The 22,788-nt window shown below is 40.2% G+C and overlaps 1 protein-coding gene across 4 annotated transcripts in view; it reads left to right on the top strand.

Moving 5' to 3' along the window:
- The window catches only part of ZDHHC20 (zDHHC palmitoyltransferase 20), a 71,076-nt gene that overhangs the window by 31,046 nt on the left and 17,242 nt on the right, over nt 1-22,788 (top strand). For 3 of the 4 annotated variants that reach the window (XM_082364969.1, XM_082364970.1, XM_082364972.1), the window contains exons 4-7: nt 5,081-5,252; nt 13,798-13,867; nt 15,183-15,215; nt 15,805-15,925. In XM_082364969.1, coding sequence (XP_082221095.1) covers nt 5,081-5,252; nt 13,798-13,867; nt 15,183-15,215; nt 15,805-15,925 — 396 coding nt within the window. The remainder of the gene's footprint in view (nt 1-5,080; nt 5,253-13,797; nt 13,868-15,182; nt 15,216-15,804; nt 15,926-22,788) is intronic. The other variant, XM_082364971.1, reaches the window with a different exon arrangement.

The following is a 22,788-nucleotide window of genomic DNA, read 5'->3' as shown; positions in this document are numbered from 1 at the left end:
AGCCGAAGACCACTATGTCTCTTTTGCCTTGATATAGCTGACTGAATTCTCTTCACCTAAAGTTTAGAATAGCTAGATAGATAAGAATATATACTCTAGAGTTAGGACTGCCTGAGTTTGATTTTCTGCTCTAACACATTATTTAATGAATCCAAGGCTTAGTTTTCTGTTTGGAAAGTGGAGCTAACAGTCATGCCTGTCTCTGTAGGATGCCTGGGAGGATTAAGTGAGATTCATTCACGTAAAGCTTTTAACACAGGACCTGCCATATGGTTAGCACTCAAATATTAGATGATGATAATAATGTAATTGTTTCCCTTTGTATTAAATTCATCAAAATCCATTAAAAATTATAGACGTATGTTTAAAGATATCAGCTTCCATTTAACTTTTTATAGAACATATATGCAGAAAACTCTACATGCCATAAATGTACACTTGACGAATTTTCATGAACTGGACACGTGAGTAACCAGCACCCAGTTCCAGAGGCAGAACATGACCGGTTTCCCGTGAGCCTCCTCACACGCCCCCCAGTCACTGCTGACGAGACACCGCTCTCCTGCTCCCCCGACCCCTACCCACCCAGTAGCGTCCACTGGCTCTGCCTGGTCTGCACTTCACGTGGATGGAGTCACGCGGGACGTGTGCTTGCGTGTCTGGCTTCTTTCGTTAACGTTCTTTTCGTGTGCCATTCATCCATGTCGTATACACTTGTGGCTCCCTCCTCTGCTGTGTTATATAACACAGTTTACTTATCTGGTCTACTGTTGATGGGCATGGGCCGTTGGGCAGCTTGCAGTCTCAGGCTGCTACACATAGGACCGCCATCAACATTCTAGCACATGTACGTACATGCATAGTTCTTAGGGGCAGATGCCCAGGAGGAGAATTGCTGGGTGCTGCACGTCCATTCAGCAGTAGTGGGTAACGCCAAACTCATTGCCCATTGTTTGTACTGGGGCTTTTGTTTTAAGGGATAGTGTAAACCACTCATCACGCTTACTGTTTCTTCAAATATATTCTTCAAACATTTGCTAATAATTAGTCAGCCCTTAAAGTTATATTACAAATTGCCATCCATATCTTAATCTCTTAAGTTGAAAAGGACCTAATTTTATCTAATCAATTACTAGTAGTGATGGCTGTTGGAAACATAGCATGTGTGAAAGTAAATAGTTTTTACTACAGGAAATAAATAATATAATAAGAAAAACAATTGGTAATACTTTTGAGAAGCAGGATAGTACAGAGGTTCAGAACTCAGCCCCCAGCTCCAGACCGCCTCGTCTGCCTCATGCCTCTGCGTTTCTAGCCGCGTGACGTTGGACACGCTCCTTAGCTGTCTGTACCTCAGGTACGTCCTCTGTGAAGTGAGGATGGTAGTCGTATGCACCTTATTGGATTGTTGTATGGGTTAAATAAATTAATCATACGTACATGTGATTGATGGTATTTATAATAATATATAATTAATGCTATAAGGGAAAGTGCTTAAAAGAATGCCTAGCACATAAGTGCCATCTAAGTTATTTTTTTCTTTTTTGGTTGTTGTATTTGCAATGTTGTACCCATTTAGCATTTAGCCCAGTGCTTGACTAAGCCTTTACGTCCACTCCATCCCTCGTGCTCCCCTGTTCCTGTAAGTGTAACTGTAAGCGTGACTGACAGCCTGTGTCCAGTGGCCCTTCTGTGGCACGATCTGCCGTCCCTGTCACGGACCTCGTCATCTAGTATTGTAATTTCCTGCTCACCTGTATGCATCACCTTATTAAGTCGTCGGGTGTTTAAGGGCAGGGATCATTTCTATCATGTTCTCCACTATATCCCTCTCCCACTCTCTGGCACATAGTGGGCATCAGTAAGTATTGAAGGGATTGATTATTCAATCATGAAGGGCCAGCTAAGCTAGGCTGCAGTGACAACCAGAACAGGAATGTAAGATTATCTTTCTGAATAAGCTTACTCTGGGCTGCCTGAGTAGCTCTTGATAAGAAATTGCATAGTTGTGAGATAGGTGTTCATGACCACATTAAAAGGACTCTAAATGTAGAGGCTTGAGCAACACTTCGGGCTTGGATCTAGGGGGATTGGTTGGGTCTAAAAAGCAAAAACTATACATTTTTAGGGAAGTTAAGTTATAAAGGTAGGCATTTTTTTTTTCATTCTTTCAGGCAGCAAGTATTTACTGAGCATCTGCTCCTTGTCAGACTGGTGGGCTCTGGGAATAAAAAGAACGAGACAAACATAAAATGTTACAAATCGTGATACATTTAGAAAAAGAAAGCGATGATGTGGCAGAGCATAACAGTAAAAGCTATTAGGAAAAAAGCTATTTTAGATAGTGTGATCAAAGAAATCTCTGAAGAAGTGGTATTAAAGCTGAGACCTTTATAAGTTATCTCTTCCACTAAAGGATAAGCTTTTTGAAGGAAGGCTCTTTGTTACTCACTGCTGTATCTTCATTGCCTAGAATCAGACCTAGTATATAACAGATTGCTAAATACTTGAATGAACGAATGGTAAGGAGGAAGCAGCATAAGAAAAGCTGGTAGGCATCTTCCATCGCTAAGTGTCATCTTTCTAAAAAGAAAATATGGTTCCATCGCTTCTCTGGCATTCCTGCAGAGGTTGCCAGTGGGCTGGTCCTTTGCCTGGTACAGACCCTTCACGAGCTGAAGTCTTACTTCATGTCCATTGCTTCTTCCTGGAACTCTGTATTCAAGTAGTGTGTTGCCCTGAATATACTATTTTCACCTCTTTGTGTTTTCCATATGCTGCTGCTTTTGCCAAAATTTTCTTTCCTGCTTTGTCTTCCTGGACGATTCCTGTTTATCTTTCTAAACCCCATTTAGGTACGACTTCTTCCAAGAAACTTTCATTGACAGCCCTCACCCATCCCGAGGGAGCTTTGATCACACCTTGCAAAGAATTGCTGATTAGTAATTTGTAATTCTTTGTTTACATGGTTAACATTCGTACTGAACTATAGGAATGTGTTTTTGAATGCCAAGGCTGTATTTTTTGTTCATCTTTGGAGCCCTGGTACCTGGGACAGTGCCAAGCTCTTAGTTGGTGTGTAACAGATACTTAAATTGAACCATTTGAACATTAAATTTAAGATAATGGCACTTCATAGTTTGAATTCTGTTCAGTAGTATTTAATGAAAAATAGACAGTAATAATTTCAAAACTCTAGTTCATTTTAAGTTTTGTTCCATTCCTCATCTAAAATCCTGGTGTCTCTTGAGATTTTCATTTGGTTTAAGCTTTTCGTAATTTATAACCATAGTTCTTAGGGAAAAGTAATGATTTTGAGGCCTGGCTAGAAACAGTTCAGCCCAGGAAAATTCTGTTCAGATTTTACAAGGAAACTGTAAAATTTGCTTAGAGCATCTTTTTTCCAAATACATATTTAACGTTATACCATATGATTTTTATTCTCTGTTTTGAATGTTTCAGAGATGCATCATGTCAGGGAAGAACTTTCTAGCAAGTTACAGTTCTCTTAAAAGAGAATGGGCTGTCTTACAAAGTAGGAAAGTATTTTTGTACCTGAAAGTATTCGAGGGGGTGGATCTCAGAAATGTCTGAAGATTCCAGCCTGCCTGGGAGTTTAGATAAGTAACCTCCAGAGTCTCAACTTTAAGATTGTGTGCAATTTTTTCTGATTTTTTTCTGTCCTGTTCATATGTCCATGTTACTTCTTGTCCTTTATAAGTAAATTGGGGATTTCCTGTGTGCCATCAAGATTTAGTTGTAGGAGCTAGGCTAGGTAATCTAAATGGAGTCTTCTACTTCTTAAGCCATCGTGTTTTGGTCAGGTTAGAGTAACAAGTCTGTAAAAAGAAAGAACACGTATTTCACATTAGCAACACAGAGGGAAACATACTAGCGTAGAACTCAAGAGACTTGTGTTTTTATATCAGCTCTGCCAGTAACTCTGCAGTCTTAGAAAGTTCCCTGAGCTGCTTGGGATCACAGTTGCCTCACCCCAGAGCTCTTAATCCTGCCTGTGCCGCACTGTCGCCCCGTTTGTAACAGAAGAGGCTGCATCAAGAAGGCCGTGCCGTTACTGACAATGAGGCATTGAGAGCGTGGAAGGCTTGGTACTTGAGTTCGCAGGTAGACCAAAATACTCAAATTTTAAAAGATAAAGTTTTAGTCATGACTCCTTAGACCTTTTCAAGCAAAACCCTGTAAGTAAATAAAAATTGAGGAACAGTATTGTTATAGTATGAACTATGATCAAGGGCATGTCTAGGGCCGTTTTTTTGTTTTTTAAATCTGTGAAATAAAGACCAATAGAAACTGAAAAAAAACTCCTGGTTACATAAAATAGAGGCATAAAACTGAGGTCCTTGAGATGCTGGGATGACAAGAAAAGAAGAGCAACTGAACAAGGCCTTTGTAGGAAAATGCTATTTAAAGAAATAGGCTGGAGGCCGCCCACGCACGGGAATTAGAACTTCAGAAGTGGAAACTGGAAACAACTCTATAAAGGAAGGGTTCTCCTTGAGAAAAGGAGATGGTGCTTACCTTGGCAATCCTTAATAATTCTGGAGAAAGCACCCTGATTGATTAGCTTTTTAAAAGCAAAAACAAAGTAGTAAAAGAAGGACTTGTTGTCCTCATTGAGAAATTTGGCCAGAAAATAGTAGGGCCCCATGCCTGTGATTTAGCCTGTTATGCAAAGCAAGTGACTCTTTGGACATCCTTCCATATCTCTTGATGCTAACTTTCAAACACCAGAATTTTTACTGACAGAAAATATATATTAAGCCCCTTTTGATGGGAAAAGTTAATCTTCTCTGTAAAAAACAAAAATGCAAAAAAGATTTAGTTCATGTTCTTTGCCATCATTAGTATGGAGGGCAAATATTTCTCAATCTGTCAAAGGTATGTGGTTTTGTTAAAATGTGCTTGATTTAGCTTCCTAAACAAATTCGAAGACAAGTTTTGCCTTTATAGAAGGAAATATTTTTGTTTTTTCTGTTCTGGATAAAACTTTGTTTTTCTGAGCCTGATAGTTAATAGTCATGGGATTAAAAAGAATTAATAGTTATTTCTCCTTTTATAGTTCTGCTTGTCCAATTCTGAAAAGGAACGTTACGAAAAGGAATTCAGCCAAGAAAGACAGCAAGAAATTTTGAGAAGAGCAGCAAGGGATTTACCTATCTATACCACATCAGCTTCAAAGAGTAAGAAAAACAAATCTTCAGCTTTTCTTCCCAAAGAATTTTTAAAATATGGTAATTTTTGCCAAGATATATTTGCATGATTTGACTATTAAGTGGATATTGTGGTTGCCACAAATAGCATCTGTGGGGACAGGATTTTCATGTGTTGTGTATCTTACATGGTATTTCAGATAACAGGTATGTACATATGTCGATATAGATTTTTTAAATGAGTTTATTTATTTATGGCTGCATTGGGTCTTCGTTGATGCGCACGGGGGCTACTCTTTGTTGTGGTGCACAGGCTTCTCATTGCGGTGGCTTCTCTTGTTGTGGAGCATAGGCTCTAGGCACGTGGGCTCAGTAGTTGTGGCTCACGGGGCTTAGCTGCTCCGCGGCATGTGGGATCTTCCCGGACCAGGGCTCAAACCGTTGTCCCCTGCATTGGCAGGTGGATTCTTAACCACTGCGCCACAAGGGAAGTCCCCTGATAATAGATTTTTTAAGGGGCTCACTTTAATGTGGATCTCTTTTTTCTGCATTTCTTTTTTTTCCCAACTCAATCTTCATGGGTAAAAATTTCATGTATAATTTTTAGTAAACCATCATTTGGAAATCCTGGTTTGCATTTGAATATTTTGTGTCACCACTGAGTAATTTTTTAAAAAATCAAGAATGTGCTAACTTAGAATGGGGAGAAATAAAAGACATCAAGGGGAAGAAGCTTGTTCAAGGTTATAAAGCTAGTATTCAGAGAGCCAGAATTTGAAGTCAGGTTTGTTTGGTTCCAAAGCCGTGTCTGTTCCACTGGCCCTCTTGACGTTTGTGACTGCAGCAGCTTCCTTTTCTCAGGGGCAGAGCCTTACTGATAGGGATGGACCTGTGAGCGGCCAGACTGGTCATTTAAGTACAGGAAATTGTTTTAAATTATGTATTATACATCTCACTAATTCATGCAAATACCAGATAATGGTGATAGCTAACAGTTATTCTGACCCAAGTTCTTTACACATACAGACTCATTTAAACTTCACACCAGCCTGTGAGGGAGACACTGCTCTCTCCATTTTACAGACGAGGGAACGGAGACAGGTTAAGTAACTTGTTGAAGGTCATACAGGTAGTCATACAGGTAGTATGTGAAAAGGTGCTCTGCCTATAGAACCCCTATGCTTCTCAACTCTGAGGGGAAATAAAAGGAGCTTTACCTTTGTGTAATTATGTACACATTCTGACTTAAGAAAATTTAAAATTTGTGCAAGATTTTAGGAGGGGATATTTGACCGACATTTAAATTTTTCATGCATTTCATATAGGCACACCTTGGAGATATTGTAGGTTCGGTTCCAGACCAGTGCAATGAGGTGAATATCACAATAAAGCAAGTCACATGAACTTTTTGGTTTCCCGGTGCATGTAACCGCTATGTTTACACTGTACTGTAGCCCGTTGAGTGTGCAGTAGCATTATGTCAGAAAAACACATACATACCTTAATTTAAAATTACCTTATTGCTAAAAAATGCTAACCATCATCTGAGCCTTCAACAAATCATAGCAGTAATATCAAAGATCACTGATCACAGATCATCATAACAAATAAAATAATAATGAAGCTTGAAATATTTTGAGAATTACCAGAATGTGACACAGAGACACAAAGTGAGCAAATGCTGCTGGGAAAATGGCACCAGTAGACTTGCTCGATGCAGGGTTGCCACAGACCTTCAATTTGTAAAACAAACAAACAAATAAAAAAAAAAACGCAGTATCTGTGAAGCACAGTAAAACGAGGTATGCCTATACTATCCCTTTGCATAACCAATATATTACCGTATAGAATGAAAACATGGATTTCAGATCAAACCCCAGCTTTTCCATTGCTAGTGCAATGAGAGTCACTTAAACTTTCTAAGCCCTGGTTTCCTCATTTTAAAATGAGAATAATAGTCTCTAAATCTCTGGAAGTATACATAAATGAGACAAGCACTTAGTATAGATCTCAGTGTACAATAATAAATTTTCAGTAAATGAGAGCTTATTTATTTATTTATTTATTTTTAACGTTTATTTATTTTTGGCTGCGTTGGGTCTTCATTGCTGCCCACGGGCTTTCTCTAGTTGCGGCGAGCAGGGGTTACTCTTCGTTGCAGTGTGCGGGCTTCTCATTACCGTGGCTTCTCTTGTTGCGGAGCAAGGGCTCTACACGCGCCGGCTTTAGTAGTTGCAGCATGTGGGCTTCAGTAGTTGTGGCGAGTGGGCTCAGTAACTGTGGTTTGCAGGCTTTAGAGCGCAGGCTCAGTAGTTGTGGCACACAGGCTTAGTTGCTCCATGGTATGTGGGATCTTCCCTGACCAGGGCTTGAAGCTGTGTCCCCTGCAATGGCAGGCAGATTCTTAACCACTGCGCCACCAGGGAAGTCCGAGAGCTAATTTAAAGTAATCCCTTTTTATATTCAATTATAAAATGTCTAGTTTACAACAGTTGTTAGTAGCTGCAGTTATGTAGATTAGATTTTTTTTTTTTTGGCCGCACTGCGGGGCATATGGGATCTTAATTCCCTGACAGGCGAGCGAACCCATGTGCCCTGCAGTGGAAGCGCAGAGTCCTAACCACTGGACCGCCAGGAAATTCCCTAGGTGTTTTTAACCCAAAGTCCCAGGATTTCAGAGCATTAATGAAACCGTGAGATTAAACACAAAATTTTGAGTACTTTTTGAAGTAGCCTATTCTTTTGATTTTCAGAGCAGTACCTATGCCCCAAAGAGTTAAAAGCTGCTAATGTAAAATCTTTACCCTTAAAGCTTTATTACTTTTCATTAATTTTAATGGCTTTCCACTACTCTGAAAAATACCCTTCGTCTGTTGAATAGTGCACCAGAATTTTGCTGAGCACTTTATGGTGATTACTTATGCCCCTCTGAGACAGTGCAGCACTTATCCCCACATTAGAGACGAAGAAGTGAGACACAGGGAGGGCCCTGAAGTCTCCGAGTGGCAAGGTCTGGGATTTACACCTTATCTTCTGACTGCAGACAGAGTCCCTGCCCTTGAGCACCGTTTTATACTGCATTTCTTTTTTTTTTTTTTTTTTAATTAATTTATTTTATTTTATTTATTTTTGGCTGTGTTGGGTCTTCATTTCTGTGCGAGGGCTTTCTCCAGGTACGGCAAGTGGGGGCCACTCTTCATCACGGTGCGCAGGCCTCTCACTATCGCGGCCTCTCTAGTTGCGGAGCACAGGCTCCAGACGGGCAGGCTCAGTAGTTGTGGCTCACGGGCCTTGTTGCTCCGTGGCATGTGGGATCTTCCCAGACCAGGGCTCGAACCCGTGTCCCCTGCATTGGCAGGCAGATTCTCAACCACTGCACCACCAGGGAAGCCCTATACTGCATTTCTACTGCTTAGAATCCCAAAGAACATTGGGGGTTTTTCTTCTTTTTTTCTTATTATAGAAATAATATCTTGCATTCTTTAAAAAATGAAATTACAGAACCACATGTTATAGAAAGTGGATCTTTCTTAGAGCAGAGATTAGTGAAAGTGGTGGAGCTGCCTTCATGGAGGGGCATGGGGACTGTCACTGTGCTCCTTTTGTGCTTTTTTGAACCCCGTGGACATCTCATCTATTAAGGAAACAAAATGAGTCTTTCTAAACTTCCGCCCTCCGCAGTCTGGATACAACCAGTGTCTCTCTTTAGCTTTCTCCTGCTCCATTTCCCTGTGTCAACTCTGCTAAAACTCTGTCCTTCCCCACCTTTTATTTTTATGTCTTTTTCTCTTCCTAGAATGATTATTTTCTCCTCCCTAAATCTACTTTAAAGTTTTAATTCACTGTCCAACTCTCTTCAACCATTTCTATTCACTTAAACAAGAAGAGATTTTTAAAATCTTCTCTGAACTTCTCACATTCTTACCTTGTAGATCTCAGTTCACTGTCTGCTGGTTGTCTGCGCTCCTCACGCCTTGACTCTGTCCTGAGGCTCTGGCCCTGGGATCTCCGTCCATGGCCCTAACACAGCAGTGCGTCGCCCCCCAGGCCCCCAGGAGGCGTTTGTGGGGTGAATCTGTTCCTGGGTGTTCTCCGTAATGGCTGCTTATACACTAGAAAGATCTCCCTAGTTTTCTCCCCTTCGCTAATCTTTCCCATCCTAGAGGCTCACTTTATGTTTTATCAAAAATAATAATATTATTGTAACGATAATAACTGCTTTACTGGGAATTTGATATGTTCCAGATTTTTTTTGATCTGCACAGTAGTCCTTTGCGCTTGATATTATTTGTATTTACAAAAGAGGAAATTGAGGCTTTGAGAAAATGAGTTCCTGACCCAAGGTCACAAGCTAGTAAGGAGGAGAGAACCAGTATGAAACATGGCGGCAGAGTCCCAGCTGCCTCCAGGCTCGGGGCTGCCCTGCGCCTGCACACACTTGGCTGTCCCTCAGGACCTCGCTTCCTTCTTGGGGTCTGCATTCTCGTCCTTTATTAAACTTGCATAAAGATTGCTGGCCTTTTTCTTCCCTTCTCCCACAGTTTGCTCCTAAAAATCTTGCTTCTTCACTTAATAGTTTCCAACCCATTTCTTCCCTCTGGTTTCAGGTGTACTTCAAAGTGTGTCTCCTCTTAAAAACAACAACAAAAATTTGGTTCTGATGTGTTCCAACTACCATTCTATTTTCTCTTCCCTTTGACTAGGTCCCCTCGTAAGTCGTCTGTACCCTGGGCCTCTTTTCCTTCCCAGCAGATTCCAGGCAGCTGGCTTTCATTCTTCCTAACCAGGTTTGGTGGCTTTTTGTCATTCTAACTGCTTGAAAAACTTTCTTCTTTGTGCTTTTCCATTCTAGTTATTTTTGCATCTTTGAATGTTTATTCTTCCTCCTACATTTTTTTAACCCCACTTTACAAGCGTGCCTCGTCCCAATTCTTTTTGTACCGTTCCTTCAGCTGTTTTTAACCATGGAATTCTGACACCGCGATATTGTGATCGTTGGTTCACTGTGTCTCAGACGATTTATTTTCTTTAATAGTTTTCAGACTGAGTTACCTTTTCTTACTGTGAACTAGCAGATTGAGGGATGTTGTCACACGAGCCTGCGCTTGCTGCCCAAACCCTTCCCTGTTGTCAGACAGAGGCGTGGACTGCGGCTGTGCCTTCAGAGGGGCGAGGCTGCCTTGCCCTCCCCCAGGGCCCTTGGAGACCCTTGTCGGGGCTTTGGCACTCCGCTTGGCATGTGCGCCCACTAGAGCTCCATTCTCGTACCTCCACCTTCCGAAGGATAGCTGTACCTGAGTGACCTGTTATCCCAATTCAAGTCAAGCAAAACCTAACACCGTGGGGGCAGGAGGGAAGTCTGTCTTGTTCAACTTTATACTCTCAGCATGAAGCAGTGTTTGTCACAGGGTAGAGACTGAATATTTGTTGAATGAATGAACGAAAGAAAGAAAAACAACCTAACCCCCCTCCCTCCACCCGCCCCCATCAAGCTTGTTTCTGTCACTGGCAGCATCATTCTTCTGGCCACCCCTCCTAGAAACAGCAGTTTTCTTTGACTGCTGCTTTTACTTCAGTTCTTCTATCTACTCAGTCATCAAGACCCTTAAAAAGGCTTCTTGAAAAGTCTGTTTAGTTTCATCTCATCTCAGAGCAGTGGCAGAATTTTGAGTGGAGGAAGTGTAGAGGGAAAGGAAAATAAGACCCTGGGCTTCTGGTCCCCGATCTGACCACTCAGAGAGAGAGACAGCGAGGGAGATGATCTGGGCAAACTACTTCTTTTCTCTGTAGGTTTTGGGGTGTTTCTAACCTAAAGAATGAGAGGTTGAGTTAGGAGACCTCTCAGGTCCTTTATACCTGCTCTGCTTTTTCTACCTTGTATGGTTTCACTTCCCTAGTGTCCAGTCTAGCCAGGGTACTACAGAAGGCCCTCAGTAAGGTATAGCTTATTCATTTAATAAGTGGATATTTGTATAAATTCCTTTCATTTTGAAGTTTGGTTTAAATTATAAAAGTAATACAGGAACATGATTTTAAAACAATTTTTTAAGGATACCAAATGAGAAGTGTCTGCCCCTCACCCTGGCACTACTCCCCAGAGGTTGCCACCCTTCTTGTATATCCTTGCAGAAATTTTTTATATATAACAGAATATTGCAAAACTTATATACAATCAATTAACATTTTAACAATGAGAGTGGATAGGTATTAACCAGTACAGATTTGGTTACCTGGGTAGCTGCCTTCTAGCAGGTGTAACTTCTAACACTGCTTCAAAATAACACTTTGTGTCTCCCTTATATATGTTAATTCAAGTCTGAAGGTGGATACATTGTACTGGGATGTGTAAAGAGAAAAATACATATATTCTTCTCCCCCTCAGAGATATGAAACATGCTGCATATCAAACTATTCTGCAGTTTGCTTTTTTCCACTTAATGTGTTTGCACTTTTCCAGTTTAGGATATGTGTCTATTTTGTATGGAGAATTCTTGTTAAAGTCTACGTAGTGTATCATAAAATGCTTAACTATCTTCATAATTCGTTACTCCTAGTGTTTTGTTATTGAAACCATGTTGTGGTGAGAGCGTGTCTATAGAATAAATTTTCTAGCGGTAGAGATCCCAGGCAGAGAGTGTGCATGCCTTACGCTTTTATAGATACAGCCAAATTCTTTTCCAAAAACACTAACACATGACGTGGTCCATCTACTTTTTAGAGGGTATGTTTAATTTAAATTTTTATTTGAACCTGTGTTCTGTGCTGTTACTATGTTTGTTAGCCCTAATGATCACAAGTAACGGACAACAGCTTAAGCTTTTTAACTCCCCCTTCCCCGCAAAAGAAACTAGCATAACACACGGGATGGTGTAAGAAAGTGGGGGTGTTTCCTGTGGCCCGAGGGCAGGACTGCGAGGAAGAACTGGAGCTGAGAGCCGGGAGCCACGGGGGCTCCTGCAGCTGTTCCTGCTGCCCCCGGGCATCTGCTCCCTTTCCACACTGTGGCCCTGAAAGTGGTTTTCCCTTTCTCTCCCCATCCACGTGGCGAAGCGTGGCCATCGCGTGTTACTCACTTCCACCCCCTGAGATACAGCTCACTGCCCCTCAGCCCTGATTCGTAGGCGAGAGCGTGGACCAGAAGGGGGAGGTGGGTGGCTTCACACAGTCCAGGTAGAAGAGGGGTCTGAAATCATTTCCTGGAAAGAGAGCGACCTACAGACCAGGGGGATACCCCCAAAAGAAGTCCACCGCACTTACAGTAGATCCCGTAGAGTACTTATTAGTCAAATGCTGTAAGTCTGTGAAAGTTTCAGCTCTAGTGAAAGACCCATAGTAATTTGTCTTGTTGCCAAGAAGCATTTGTTTGCTTTGGAGGCCGTGATACGGAAAAAGGTTAGCATCTCACTGTAATTTTATTATTCTCTATTCATCCAAAATAATGGTTTTAAAGAATTATTGATTTGTGAAGTCTTGGGACATTTCCCTCATAAATCTCAAAGAACTATTTTGTCACTTACTTAGATGTCAAAAACCAGAACCTGAGGTTCTCCATGTTCTGCAGATTCTGGTGGAGCTCTTCGTTCAGTTGGCTTTTTGTTTTTGCCTGTGCTGTGTGGCATGCAGGATCCTCGTTCCCCGACCGGGGATTGAACCCGCACCCCTGCGTTGGGAGCACGGAGTCCTAACCACTGGACCGCCAGGAAGTCCCCTCCAGTTGGCTTTTTACTCTTCTCTCAGAGTACTTGAGCAGAGTGGGGAGAACAAGCCTTGCCTGACCCTGCCTCGTGCCCTCCTCCTTTCCTCTCTGCTCCAGGCACACCGGCCCCTCACTGTTCCGGCACACTGAGCACCCTCCCACCCGAGGCCTGTTCCCTCTCCTCAGATTCCTCTTTTCCCACAGATCTGTGTGACTGACCGGCTCCCTTCTTTCAGTTTCAGTTTTCTCAAATGACTCTAAAATTACAGTACCCCAACTCCCCTTCCCTGCTTTACTTTTCCTGTCAGCACCTATCACTAATATACTACTTCTTTTGTTACCTTGCCTTGCTTATTACTCCCCGTCTTTTCCACTAGAGTGTAAGTTCCGTGAAGGCGGGGATTTATGCCGAGAGTGATATCTGGCCCCTAGTAGGTGCTCATTATGTTCTGAATGAATGAAGATACAAACTGTATATATTAGAATTTAGTGGGAAGAAGTTTAGAGTTCTTTTGCAATAGTATGTTTGCAATTTTGCTATTTATCTGGGATGGGGTGGGAGATAATTGAGAACGTTTTGATATTTTACTACAGACATCGTGGTACAGTAGGAGAAAATACTTGATTTAGGTCTTAGTGTATCTGAGTTTTGCCGCTAAAGTACATGTTTGACTTTATACCAGTTCCTTATTTCCTTGGATCTCCTTATTCATCTGAACATTGCTGGGCCAGCTACATTTCTGAGGTTCCCTTCTGCCTCTTGACATTTGGATTTCATAAGCTCTCCAGTGAACTTTGGTATTATTTTAAAATTATTAGTTGTCAGTTTCCTAGAGTTGTTTGTAAGAAATGAAAGCAAATTTTATAGTCAAATTAACTCAACTCCAAACATACATTCTTCAACAACTTCCTTTTAATTCTTGAATGTAGCCGTCAGATATTGTGAGAGATGTCAGCTGATTAAGCCTGACCGTGCGCATCACTGCTCAGCATGTGACATGTAAGTGTTTCTCTTTGGCTTTCATTTAACCCCAGTACTGGAACTGGAGATGGGAGAACAGAAAGTGAAGGAACTTAGCAAAAATACTGCATCCTCTCCCATTATTTGCTCTGTATGCAGAGCTAACATAAATATGTATATAAGCTAGAATATACTTTGAAGTAATCTTTGATAACAGTTCCTGTACCAGTTGTTAGAATTTTCTTTAAGTATGTGTACTTCTTGTGCATGTGCTTAATGTAATATTGATGACCAAGTAAGTAATACCCACCCCCTTGAGAAAGATAACTTTAATTCCTGGATTAAAAAGACCATCATGACACTTTTCTTGTTTTTATTATTAATGTTGGTATTAAAGCCTAACAAACCACAAAAATATTACTTTCTTTTTTTAATATTTATTTATGTATTTATTTGGCTGCACCGGCTCTTAGTTGCAGCACGCAGCATCTTTGGTTGTGGCATGCAGGATCTAGTTCCCTGACTAGGGATCGAACCCTGGTCCCCTGCATTGGGAGCACGGAGTCTTAACCACTGGACCACCAGAGAAGTCCCATTATTACTTTCAGTTACCACCTCTGAAGTTGTTCCCCCAAAAATTTCAAAGATTTTATCCCTTATGCTCTTGTGAGAAGGTAGTGTGTTGAAAGAAAGACCCCTTGTATGGGAATTCCAGTGAGTCCTTGAACTTGAGTGAGACAAGTCATTTAACCTTTTGGGTATCAGTTTACTCATTTGTTGTATTACTTGAAATGATCCATTGTCTAACTTTGTGCAAATATACATTACGTATACTGGTGGGGAGGCAAATTTGGGTTTTTTTTTTTTCTGCTTATAAAAATACAGTGGTTCTTATACATGGGATAGAGTTGTATAAAATCTGTGGAAAAAAATAACCACCTACAAGCCCATCAGTGTTAATATTTTAACAATATTTGCTTCTAAAGTTTTATCACTTGCACATGTTTAAAATAACTTTCATTTTACTTTCCTCAGCTGACTTTGTAAACTAGATCTAGCCAATGTACCAAGTGCTATATGCACCATATCTGTATATTAAAATGTTATTTGATGTGGTCCAAGTCAGCTGAATTCTCAGTGTGAAAAATCATTACTTCTTACCTACAAAAGTATTTGTGGAAATAACAGAAATTGTCTCTAACCTAACGTCTACTGGGTTGGTTTTTCTAAGATGTATTGCTAAAGGGAAAATTTTAAGGAAAAATTTTATATATATATATATATATATATCTCAGAAATTAGAATCAGGGGAATTTTTCTACATGGATTTTCTTGTGTTCGTTTGTTTTCTTAGGTGTATCCTTAAGATGGACCATCACTGTCCCTGGTACGTATAAAACCCGGAGGAAATGACGTGGGGGGGAGAGGTGGGAGGGGAGCATTCGGAGTGGTTACCTCAGCATTCCTAAATGTTGAAGGTCAGTTTAATTACTCATAGATATCAAGATTGATCTAGTTTTATGTTTCTGCTACATGTTTTCCTTTAAAAATATATTCTGATGTTCTTAACCCAAGTAATTGTCTACTAAGAATTAACATTGAAATTCCAAATTCCTTACAGAATTTATTTAAAACACACATCCATAATTAAGACACTGCTCCCTACTTCCCAAATGACCCATTTTCTAGTTATAGTGATTTTAAGTTTTTTCATCTGTCCTATTTGTTATTATTATGGTAAAAAAAACATTAAATTTGCCATCTTAGCCATTTTTAAGTGTACGGTTCAGCAGTGTTAAGTACGTTCACATTGTTTTGCAACCGGCGTCCAGAACTGTTCATCTTGCAAAACTGAAACTCTGTACCCATTAAACACTCCCCACTCCCCTCCCCTCAGCCCCTGGCAAACACCATTCTAGTTTTCGTTTCTGTGAGTTTGTCTTATTTTTACAGTGTGATTTTCTTTATTCTTCTAGGGTGAATAACTGTGTGGGATTTTCTAATTACAAATTCTTCCTGCTATTTTTATTGTACTCTCTATTATATTGCCTTTTCGTGGCTACAACAGTTTTACAGTACTTTATAAAATTTTGGACGGTAAGTCTTTTTTTCTATCTTAAAACATATATTTAGGACTTTTTAAGATGCTATTTCATAAGTAATTCCTTCATTCTTTATTATAAGTAGACATACTTAATTTTACTAGTTAGAGTTTATAATGGCTCAGAAGACAGATGGAGTTAAAATTTACCTTCATATATACATGTTTGTAAATAAATGAATATTAAATAGGATATAGTGAGCTTCTTTTAGTAATCCAAACTGTTTCCAACCATACTATCAGTTTTAGGGAAGTAATTACTTTTATTTCAGATGATGAGACTTACTGCAGTTTTACAGTAATAAAAGTGAAATCCCCAGCCCCAGGTAACCACTAATCTGTTTCCTGTCTCTGGAGATATTAATCCTTTTTCTGTTGTGGGTTGCAAATGTTTTTCCACAATTTTGATCGATGTCTTGTAACCCTGTTTGCTTTTGTTTTTACTAAATCAAAATTTTATATTTTTAAAGCAGTGCTTTTAAATTATGATTTCTGGCTTTATTCTGTTCACTGTAAATTTATACAGATATTTACCCAGCTTTTCTTCTGGCATTTTTTATTGTGGTTTTTTTTCCTCCCTCCATTTAAATCTTTGATTTTGAAGGTGGGAGTTATTGTGGTTAAAGGTACTTTTGTATTTACTCTTCCTAAAAACCCTATGAAGGTATTTTATTTTATTTTATTTTATTTATTTATTTTTGGCTGCGTTGGGTCTTTGTTGTGCCGTGCGGGTTTCTCATTGCGGTGGCTTCTCTTTGTTGCACAGCATGGGCTCTAGGCATGTGGGCTCAGTAGTTGTGGCTCGCGGGCTCAGTAGTTGTGGTTCGCAGGCTCTAGAGCGCAGGCTCAGTAGTTGTGGCACACAGGTTTAGTTGCTCCGTGGCATGTGGGATCTTCCCGGACCAGGGCTCGAACCCGTGTCCCCTGCATTGGCAGGCCGATTCGTAACCACTGCGCCACCAGGGAAGTCCCTATGAAGGTACTGTAAAATGTAGGTTTTATTATTCTTCAGGTATGGTGAAGCTGACAGATGAGGAGATGATAACCATTGAAAAGATAGTGTGTTACTCACAGTTCCAAGGGAGGGTTCATGCCACCCCGTGCAGGGCCACACAGGGAAGCACCAGAGTTGCTCAGGAAGCAGAAGGCACAGGGCCCATGGGAAAGCATGGTGAGGCAGGGTAAATGCACTTAGGGTTAGCTAGTTTGAATAATTTCAGTGGTCTCTGAGGATACAGGCTGTCCCTGGTTGTCTGGTGTGATTAGGGCAGGGTAGTATTGCCCCCTGGAGTGTGAGAGCCAGAGAAAGGAGGTGTTTTGGAGTATGGGCTCTGGATTGATTAGTTTGTATATGAGAGGTACATTCCTTGCTATCTCTGTAAGAATTGGATGGCCCTGGGAGAGGCACTCTCTCCCCAGTCAGCAAGGCTTCAGATGCCAGAGCATCAAGAATACAGAAAGGAAGAAAATATAATGAATGCAGAAGGAGCTATTATTATTCCAGTTTTCAGAGTTGGAAACTGAGGTTGGAAAAGTTAGGTAACTAACAAGGTCACATACTTAATAGTATAGGAAGCCAAAATTTTAATTTAGATCTTTCTCTTCCAACATCCAGATACTTGAGTCAATCAGCCTAATGAATTTTAGCCTCTGTTGTTCCCCTAGTTGGGCAGCTTTGTTCAGTTTACAACCTACTTCACCATACTCAGTGGTCCTATTTAAATGAAGATGAGGGAATTACCTGGTGGTCCAGTGGTTAGGACCGCTGCTTTCACTTCTGTGGCCCAGGGTTCAATCCCTGGTTTGGGAACTAAGATCCTGCAAGCTGTGCAGCATGGCCAAAAATTTTTTTTAAATAATAAATGAAGATGAATCTGTGCCAGATGAATGAAGTCCAAATTGTAGAATTTCCCATTCTTATCAGAAACTTATGTTTGCATGTAATGATTTATTAATTAAAAAATAAATATTTTAAAACTTTATGAGGGCTTTCCTGGTGGCTCATTGGTTAAGAATCCGCCTGCCAATGCAGGGGACACGGGTTCGAGCCCTGGTCTGGGAAGATCCCACATGCTGCGGAGCAACTAAGCCCATGTGCCACAACTACTGAGCCTGCACTCTAGAGCCCCCGAGCCACAACTGCTGAAGCCTGCGTGCCTAGAGCCCGTGCTCCGCAATAAGAGAAGTCACTGCATTGAGAAGCCTGCGCACCACAACGAAGAGTAGCCCCCGCTCGCCGCAACTAGAGAAAGCCCACGCGCAGCAACAAAGACCCAACGCAGCCAAAAATAATAATAAATAAATTAAAAACAAAAAACTTTTTGAGATTCATCATGAGTAAGGAAAGACTAATAAACTTAAGTCTACTTTTTTCTCCATTCTTCAACAATTACTATGTGCCAGGCACATATGTTGTAGGCACTTGGGATATATCAAGATACAGAAGAGGCAAAGAGATCTGTCTTTGTAGAATGTACTTTTGAGAAAGGGGAAACAAATAATAAACATAATAAATAAGTAAATTATATTGTATATTAGAAAGTAAACGCTGTGAACAACAAGTAGAGCAGAGTAAGGGATTTAGCAAGTGTGTGGGGAGGGAGGTGTGACGGGCGCAGGTTATAGCACTAAGGAGCGTGATAATGGCAGACCTCCGTAAGAAGATTAAATTTGAGCAAGACTTGAAGGAAGTTAGTGGATATCTGAGATAAGAATATTTATGCGGGATTTCTCTGACGTTCCAGTGGGTAAGACTCCATGCTTCCAATGTAGGGGGCGTGGGTTCGATCCCTGGTCAAGGAACCAAGATCCCACATGCCACATGGCACAGGGAAAAAAAAAGAAAAAAAAAGAACATTTATGCACCCAACAAAGGAGCACCTAGATATATAAAGCAGATATTAACAGAAGTAAAGGGAGAAATAGACAGCAAGACAATAATAGTAAGGGACTTTAATATCCCACTTTCATCAGTGGATGAATCATCTAGACAGAAATGAAATAAAGAAACATTGGACTTAAATGACATTTTAGTCCAAATGGACTTAACAGATTTATACAGAACACTTCATCCAAAAGCAACAGAATACACATTTTTCTCAAGTGCACATGGAACGTCCTCCATGATACATTACGTGTTAGGTCACAAAATAAGTCTTGCAAATTTAAGAATATTGAAATCATAGCAAGCATCTTTTCTAATTACAGTGATACGAAACTAGAAATCAATTCCAAGAAAAAAAACGAAAATTCACAAATATGTTTAGATTAAACATGCAACTGAACAACCAATGGATGAAAGAAGGAATCAAAAAATATCTTGAGACAAATGAAAATGGAAATACAACATAACAAAACGTATGGGATGCAGCAGAAGCAGTTCTAAGAGGGAAGTTCATAGAGATAAACCTGTGTTAAGAAGTAAGAAAGATCTCAAGTAACCTAACTTTACACTTCAAGGAACTAGAAAAAGAACAAAGCCTGAAGTTAGGGACTTCCCTGGTGGTCCAGTGGTTAAGACTCCGTGCTTCCACTGCAGGGGGCTTGAGTTCGATCCCGGACTGGGGAACTAAGATCCCACATGCCGTGCAGAGCGGCCAAAAATAAAATTTTTAAAAAAACCCTAAAAGGAAGGAAATATAGATCAGAGTGAAAATAAATGGAACAGAAACTAAAAAGATAGTAGAAAAGATGAGTGAAGAGCTGTTTTTTTGGTTTTTTGTTTTGTTTATTTTTGGCTGAGTTGGGTCTTTGTTGCTGCACGCGGGCTTTCTCTAGTTGTGGTGAATGGGGGCTACTCCTCCTTGTGGTGCACAGGCTTCTCATTGTGGTGGCTTCTCTTGTGTGGAGCACGGGCTCTAGGTGTGCGGGCTTCAGTAGTTGTGGCACGCGGACTTCAGTAGTTGTGGCACGCGGGCTCAGTAGTTGTGGCTCACGGGCTCAGTAGTTGTGCCTTGTGGGCTCTAGAGCATAGGCTCAGTAGTTGTGGTGCATGGACCTAGTTGCTCCACGGTATGTGGCATCTTCACGGACCAGGGATCGAACCCATGTCCCCTGCATTGGCAGGCAGATTCTTAACCACTATGCCACCAGGGAAGTCCTCCTCTTTCATTTCTGATTTTGAGTCCTCTATTTTTTTCTTGGTGAGACAAGGGAAAGGCCTGTCTATTCTGTTTATCTTTACAAGAAACCAGCTCTTAGGGCTTCCCTGGTGGTGCAACTAGAGAACCTAGAGAAAGCCCGTGCACAGCAACAAAGATCCAACACAGCCAAAAATAAATATTAAAAAAAAAAAAAGAGGAGACATTACAACTGATAAATACAAAGGATCAAAGAGATTTCTATGAACAATTATATGCCAAATAATTGGATAACCTAGAAAAAATGGATAAATTCCTAGAAACATACAACCTACCAAGACTGAATCATGAAGAAATAGAAAATCTGAACAGACTGATTAATAGTAAGGAGATTGAATAAGTAATCAAAAACCTCCCAACAAACAAAAGTCCCAGACCAGGTGGCTTGACAGGTGAAGAGTTAACATCTGTCCTTCTCAGACTTCCCAAAAATGGAAGAGGGAACACTTCCAGACTCATTTTATGAGGTCAGTGTTACCCCAATAGTAAAACCAGACAAGGTCACCACAAGAAAATTACAGGCCAGTATCCCTGATGAACATAGATTTAAAAATCCTCAACAAAATACTAGCAAACCAAATTCAACAATACATTAAAAGGACCATACACTATGATCAAGTGGGATTTATTCCAGGGATGCAAGGATGGTTCAACATCTGCATATCAGTCAACGTGATACACCACATTAACGGAATGAAGGATAAAAATTACATGATCATCTCAATAGATGCAGAAAAAGCATTTGTCAAAATTCAGGATCCATTTATGGTAAAAACTGTCAACAAAATGGGTATAGAGGGAATGCACCTCAGCTTAATAAAGGCCATATATTGATAAGCCTACAGCTAACATCATACTCAGTGGTGAAAAGCTGAAAGCTTTTCCTCTAATATCAGGAACAAGACAAGGTTGCCTGTTCTGGCCACTTTTATTCAACATAGTATCGAAAGTCTTAGCCAGCCAGGACAGTTAGGCAAGTAAAAGAAATAAAATGCATCCAGATAGGAAAGGAAGAAGTTAAACTGTCTCTATTTTCAAGTGACATATTAGAAAATCAGAGAGTCTACAAAAAAACTGTTAGAACTAATAAATTCAGTGAAGTTGCAGGTTACAAAATCAATATACAAAAATCTGTTGCATCTCTATACACTAATAACAAAGTGTCAGAAAGGGAAGTTACGAAAACAGTCCTATTTACAATTGCATCAAAAAGAATAAAATACCTAGGAATAACTCTAAACGAGGATATGAAAGATCTCTACACTGGAAAGTATGAGGCATTGATGACAGCAAATGAAGAAGACACAAATAAATGGAAAAATAATCTGTGATTATGGGTTGGAAGAATTCATATTGTTTAAAATGTCCATAGTACCCAAAGCAATCTACAGAGTCAATGCAATCCCCATCAAAATTCCAATGCCATTTTTCACAGAAATAGAACAATCCTAAAATGTGTATAGAACCACAAAAGAGCCAAATAACCAAAACAGTCTTGAAGAAAAAGAACAAAGCTAGAGACATCTCACTTCCTGATTTCAAATTATATTACACATCTGTAGTAATCATAACAGTATGTTATTGGCATAAAAACAGACACATAGATCAGTGGAATAGAATAAGAGAGCACAGAAATCAACCCATGCACATACGGTCAGTTAATTTATGACAAGGAGCCAAGAAGATACAATGGGGAAAGGACAGTCTCTTCAGTAAATGGTGTTGGGAAACCTGGGTAGCCACATGCAAAAGAATGAAACTGAACCTCAGTCCTACATCACAGGCAAAAATCAATTCCAAATGGATTAAAGACTTGAACATGAGACCTGAAATCATAAATCTCCTAGAAGAAAATACAGATGGTAAGCTCCTTGACTTCAGCCTTGGCAATGATTTTTTGGATTTGACATCAAATGCAAAAGCCACAAAAGCAAAACTAAACAAGTGGGACCATGTCACACTAGAAGTTTCTGCACAGAAAAGGAAATCATTAACAAAATGAAAAGGCAGCCTACTGAATGGAAGAAAATATTTGCAAATTATGTATCTGATAAGGAGTAATATTCAAAATATATAAAGAACTCATACAACTTAATAGCAAAAACAAAACAATCAGATTAAAAAATGATCAGAAGGTCTGAATAGACATTTTTCCAATGAAGACATGCAGATGGCCAACGGACACATGAAAAGATGCTCAACATCACTGATCATCAGGGAAATGCAAATCAAAACCACAGCAAGATACCACCTCACACCTTTTAGAATGGCTATTATCAAAAAGACAAGAAATAACAAGTTTTGGCAAGGATGTGGAGAAAAGGGAGCCCTTGTGTGCTGTTGGTGGGAGTGTAAATTAGCGTGGCCATTGTGGAGAATGGTACGGAGAGTCCTCAAAAAATTAAAATTAGAACTATTATGCAATCCAGAAATTCCACCGCTGGGAGTATATCCAAAGGAAAGGAAAACACTAACTCAAAAAGATATCTGCATCCCTGTGTTCACTGCAGCATTGTTTATAACAGCCAAGACATGAAAACACTCTTAAGTTTACATTGGTGGATGAAGAAATTATGGTATAAATATGCAACGGAATTTATACCGTTGCATAAATGGTATAAATTCTGCCATAGAACAAGAAGGAAATCTTGCCGTTTTTGACAACTCAGATGGGCCTTGAGGGCATTATAATAAGGGAATAAAGTCAGACAGAGAAAGAC

This window comes from Balaenoptera borealis (assembly GCF_965194805.1).
Source record: "Balaenoptera borealis genome assembly, chromosome: 18".
Lineage (NCBI taxonomy): Eukaryota > Metazoa > Chordata > Mammalia > Artiodactyla > Balaenopteridae > Balaenoptera > Balaenoptera borealis.
This window is presented reverse-complemented; position numbering and strand designations above follow the sequence as displayed.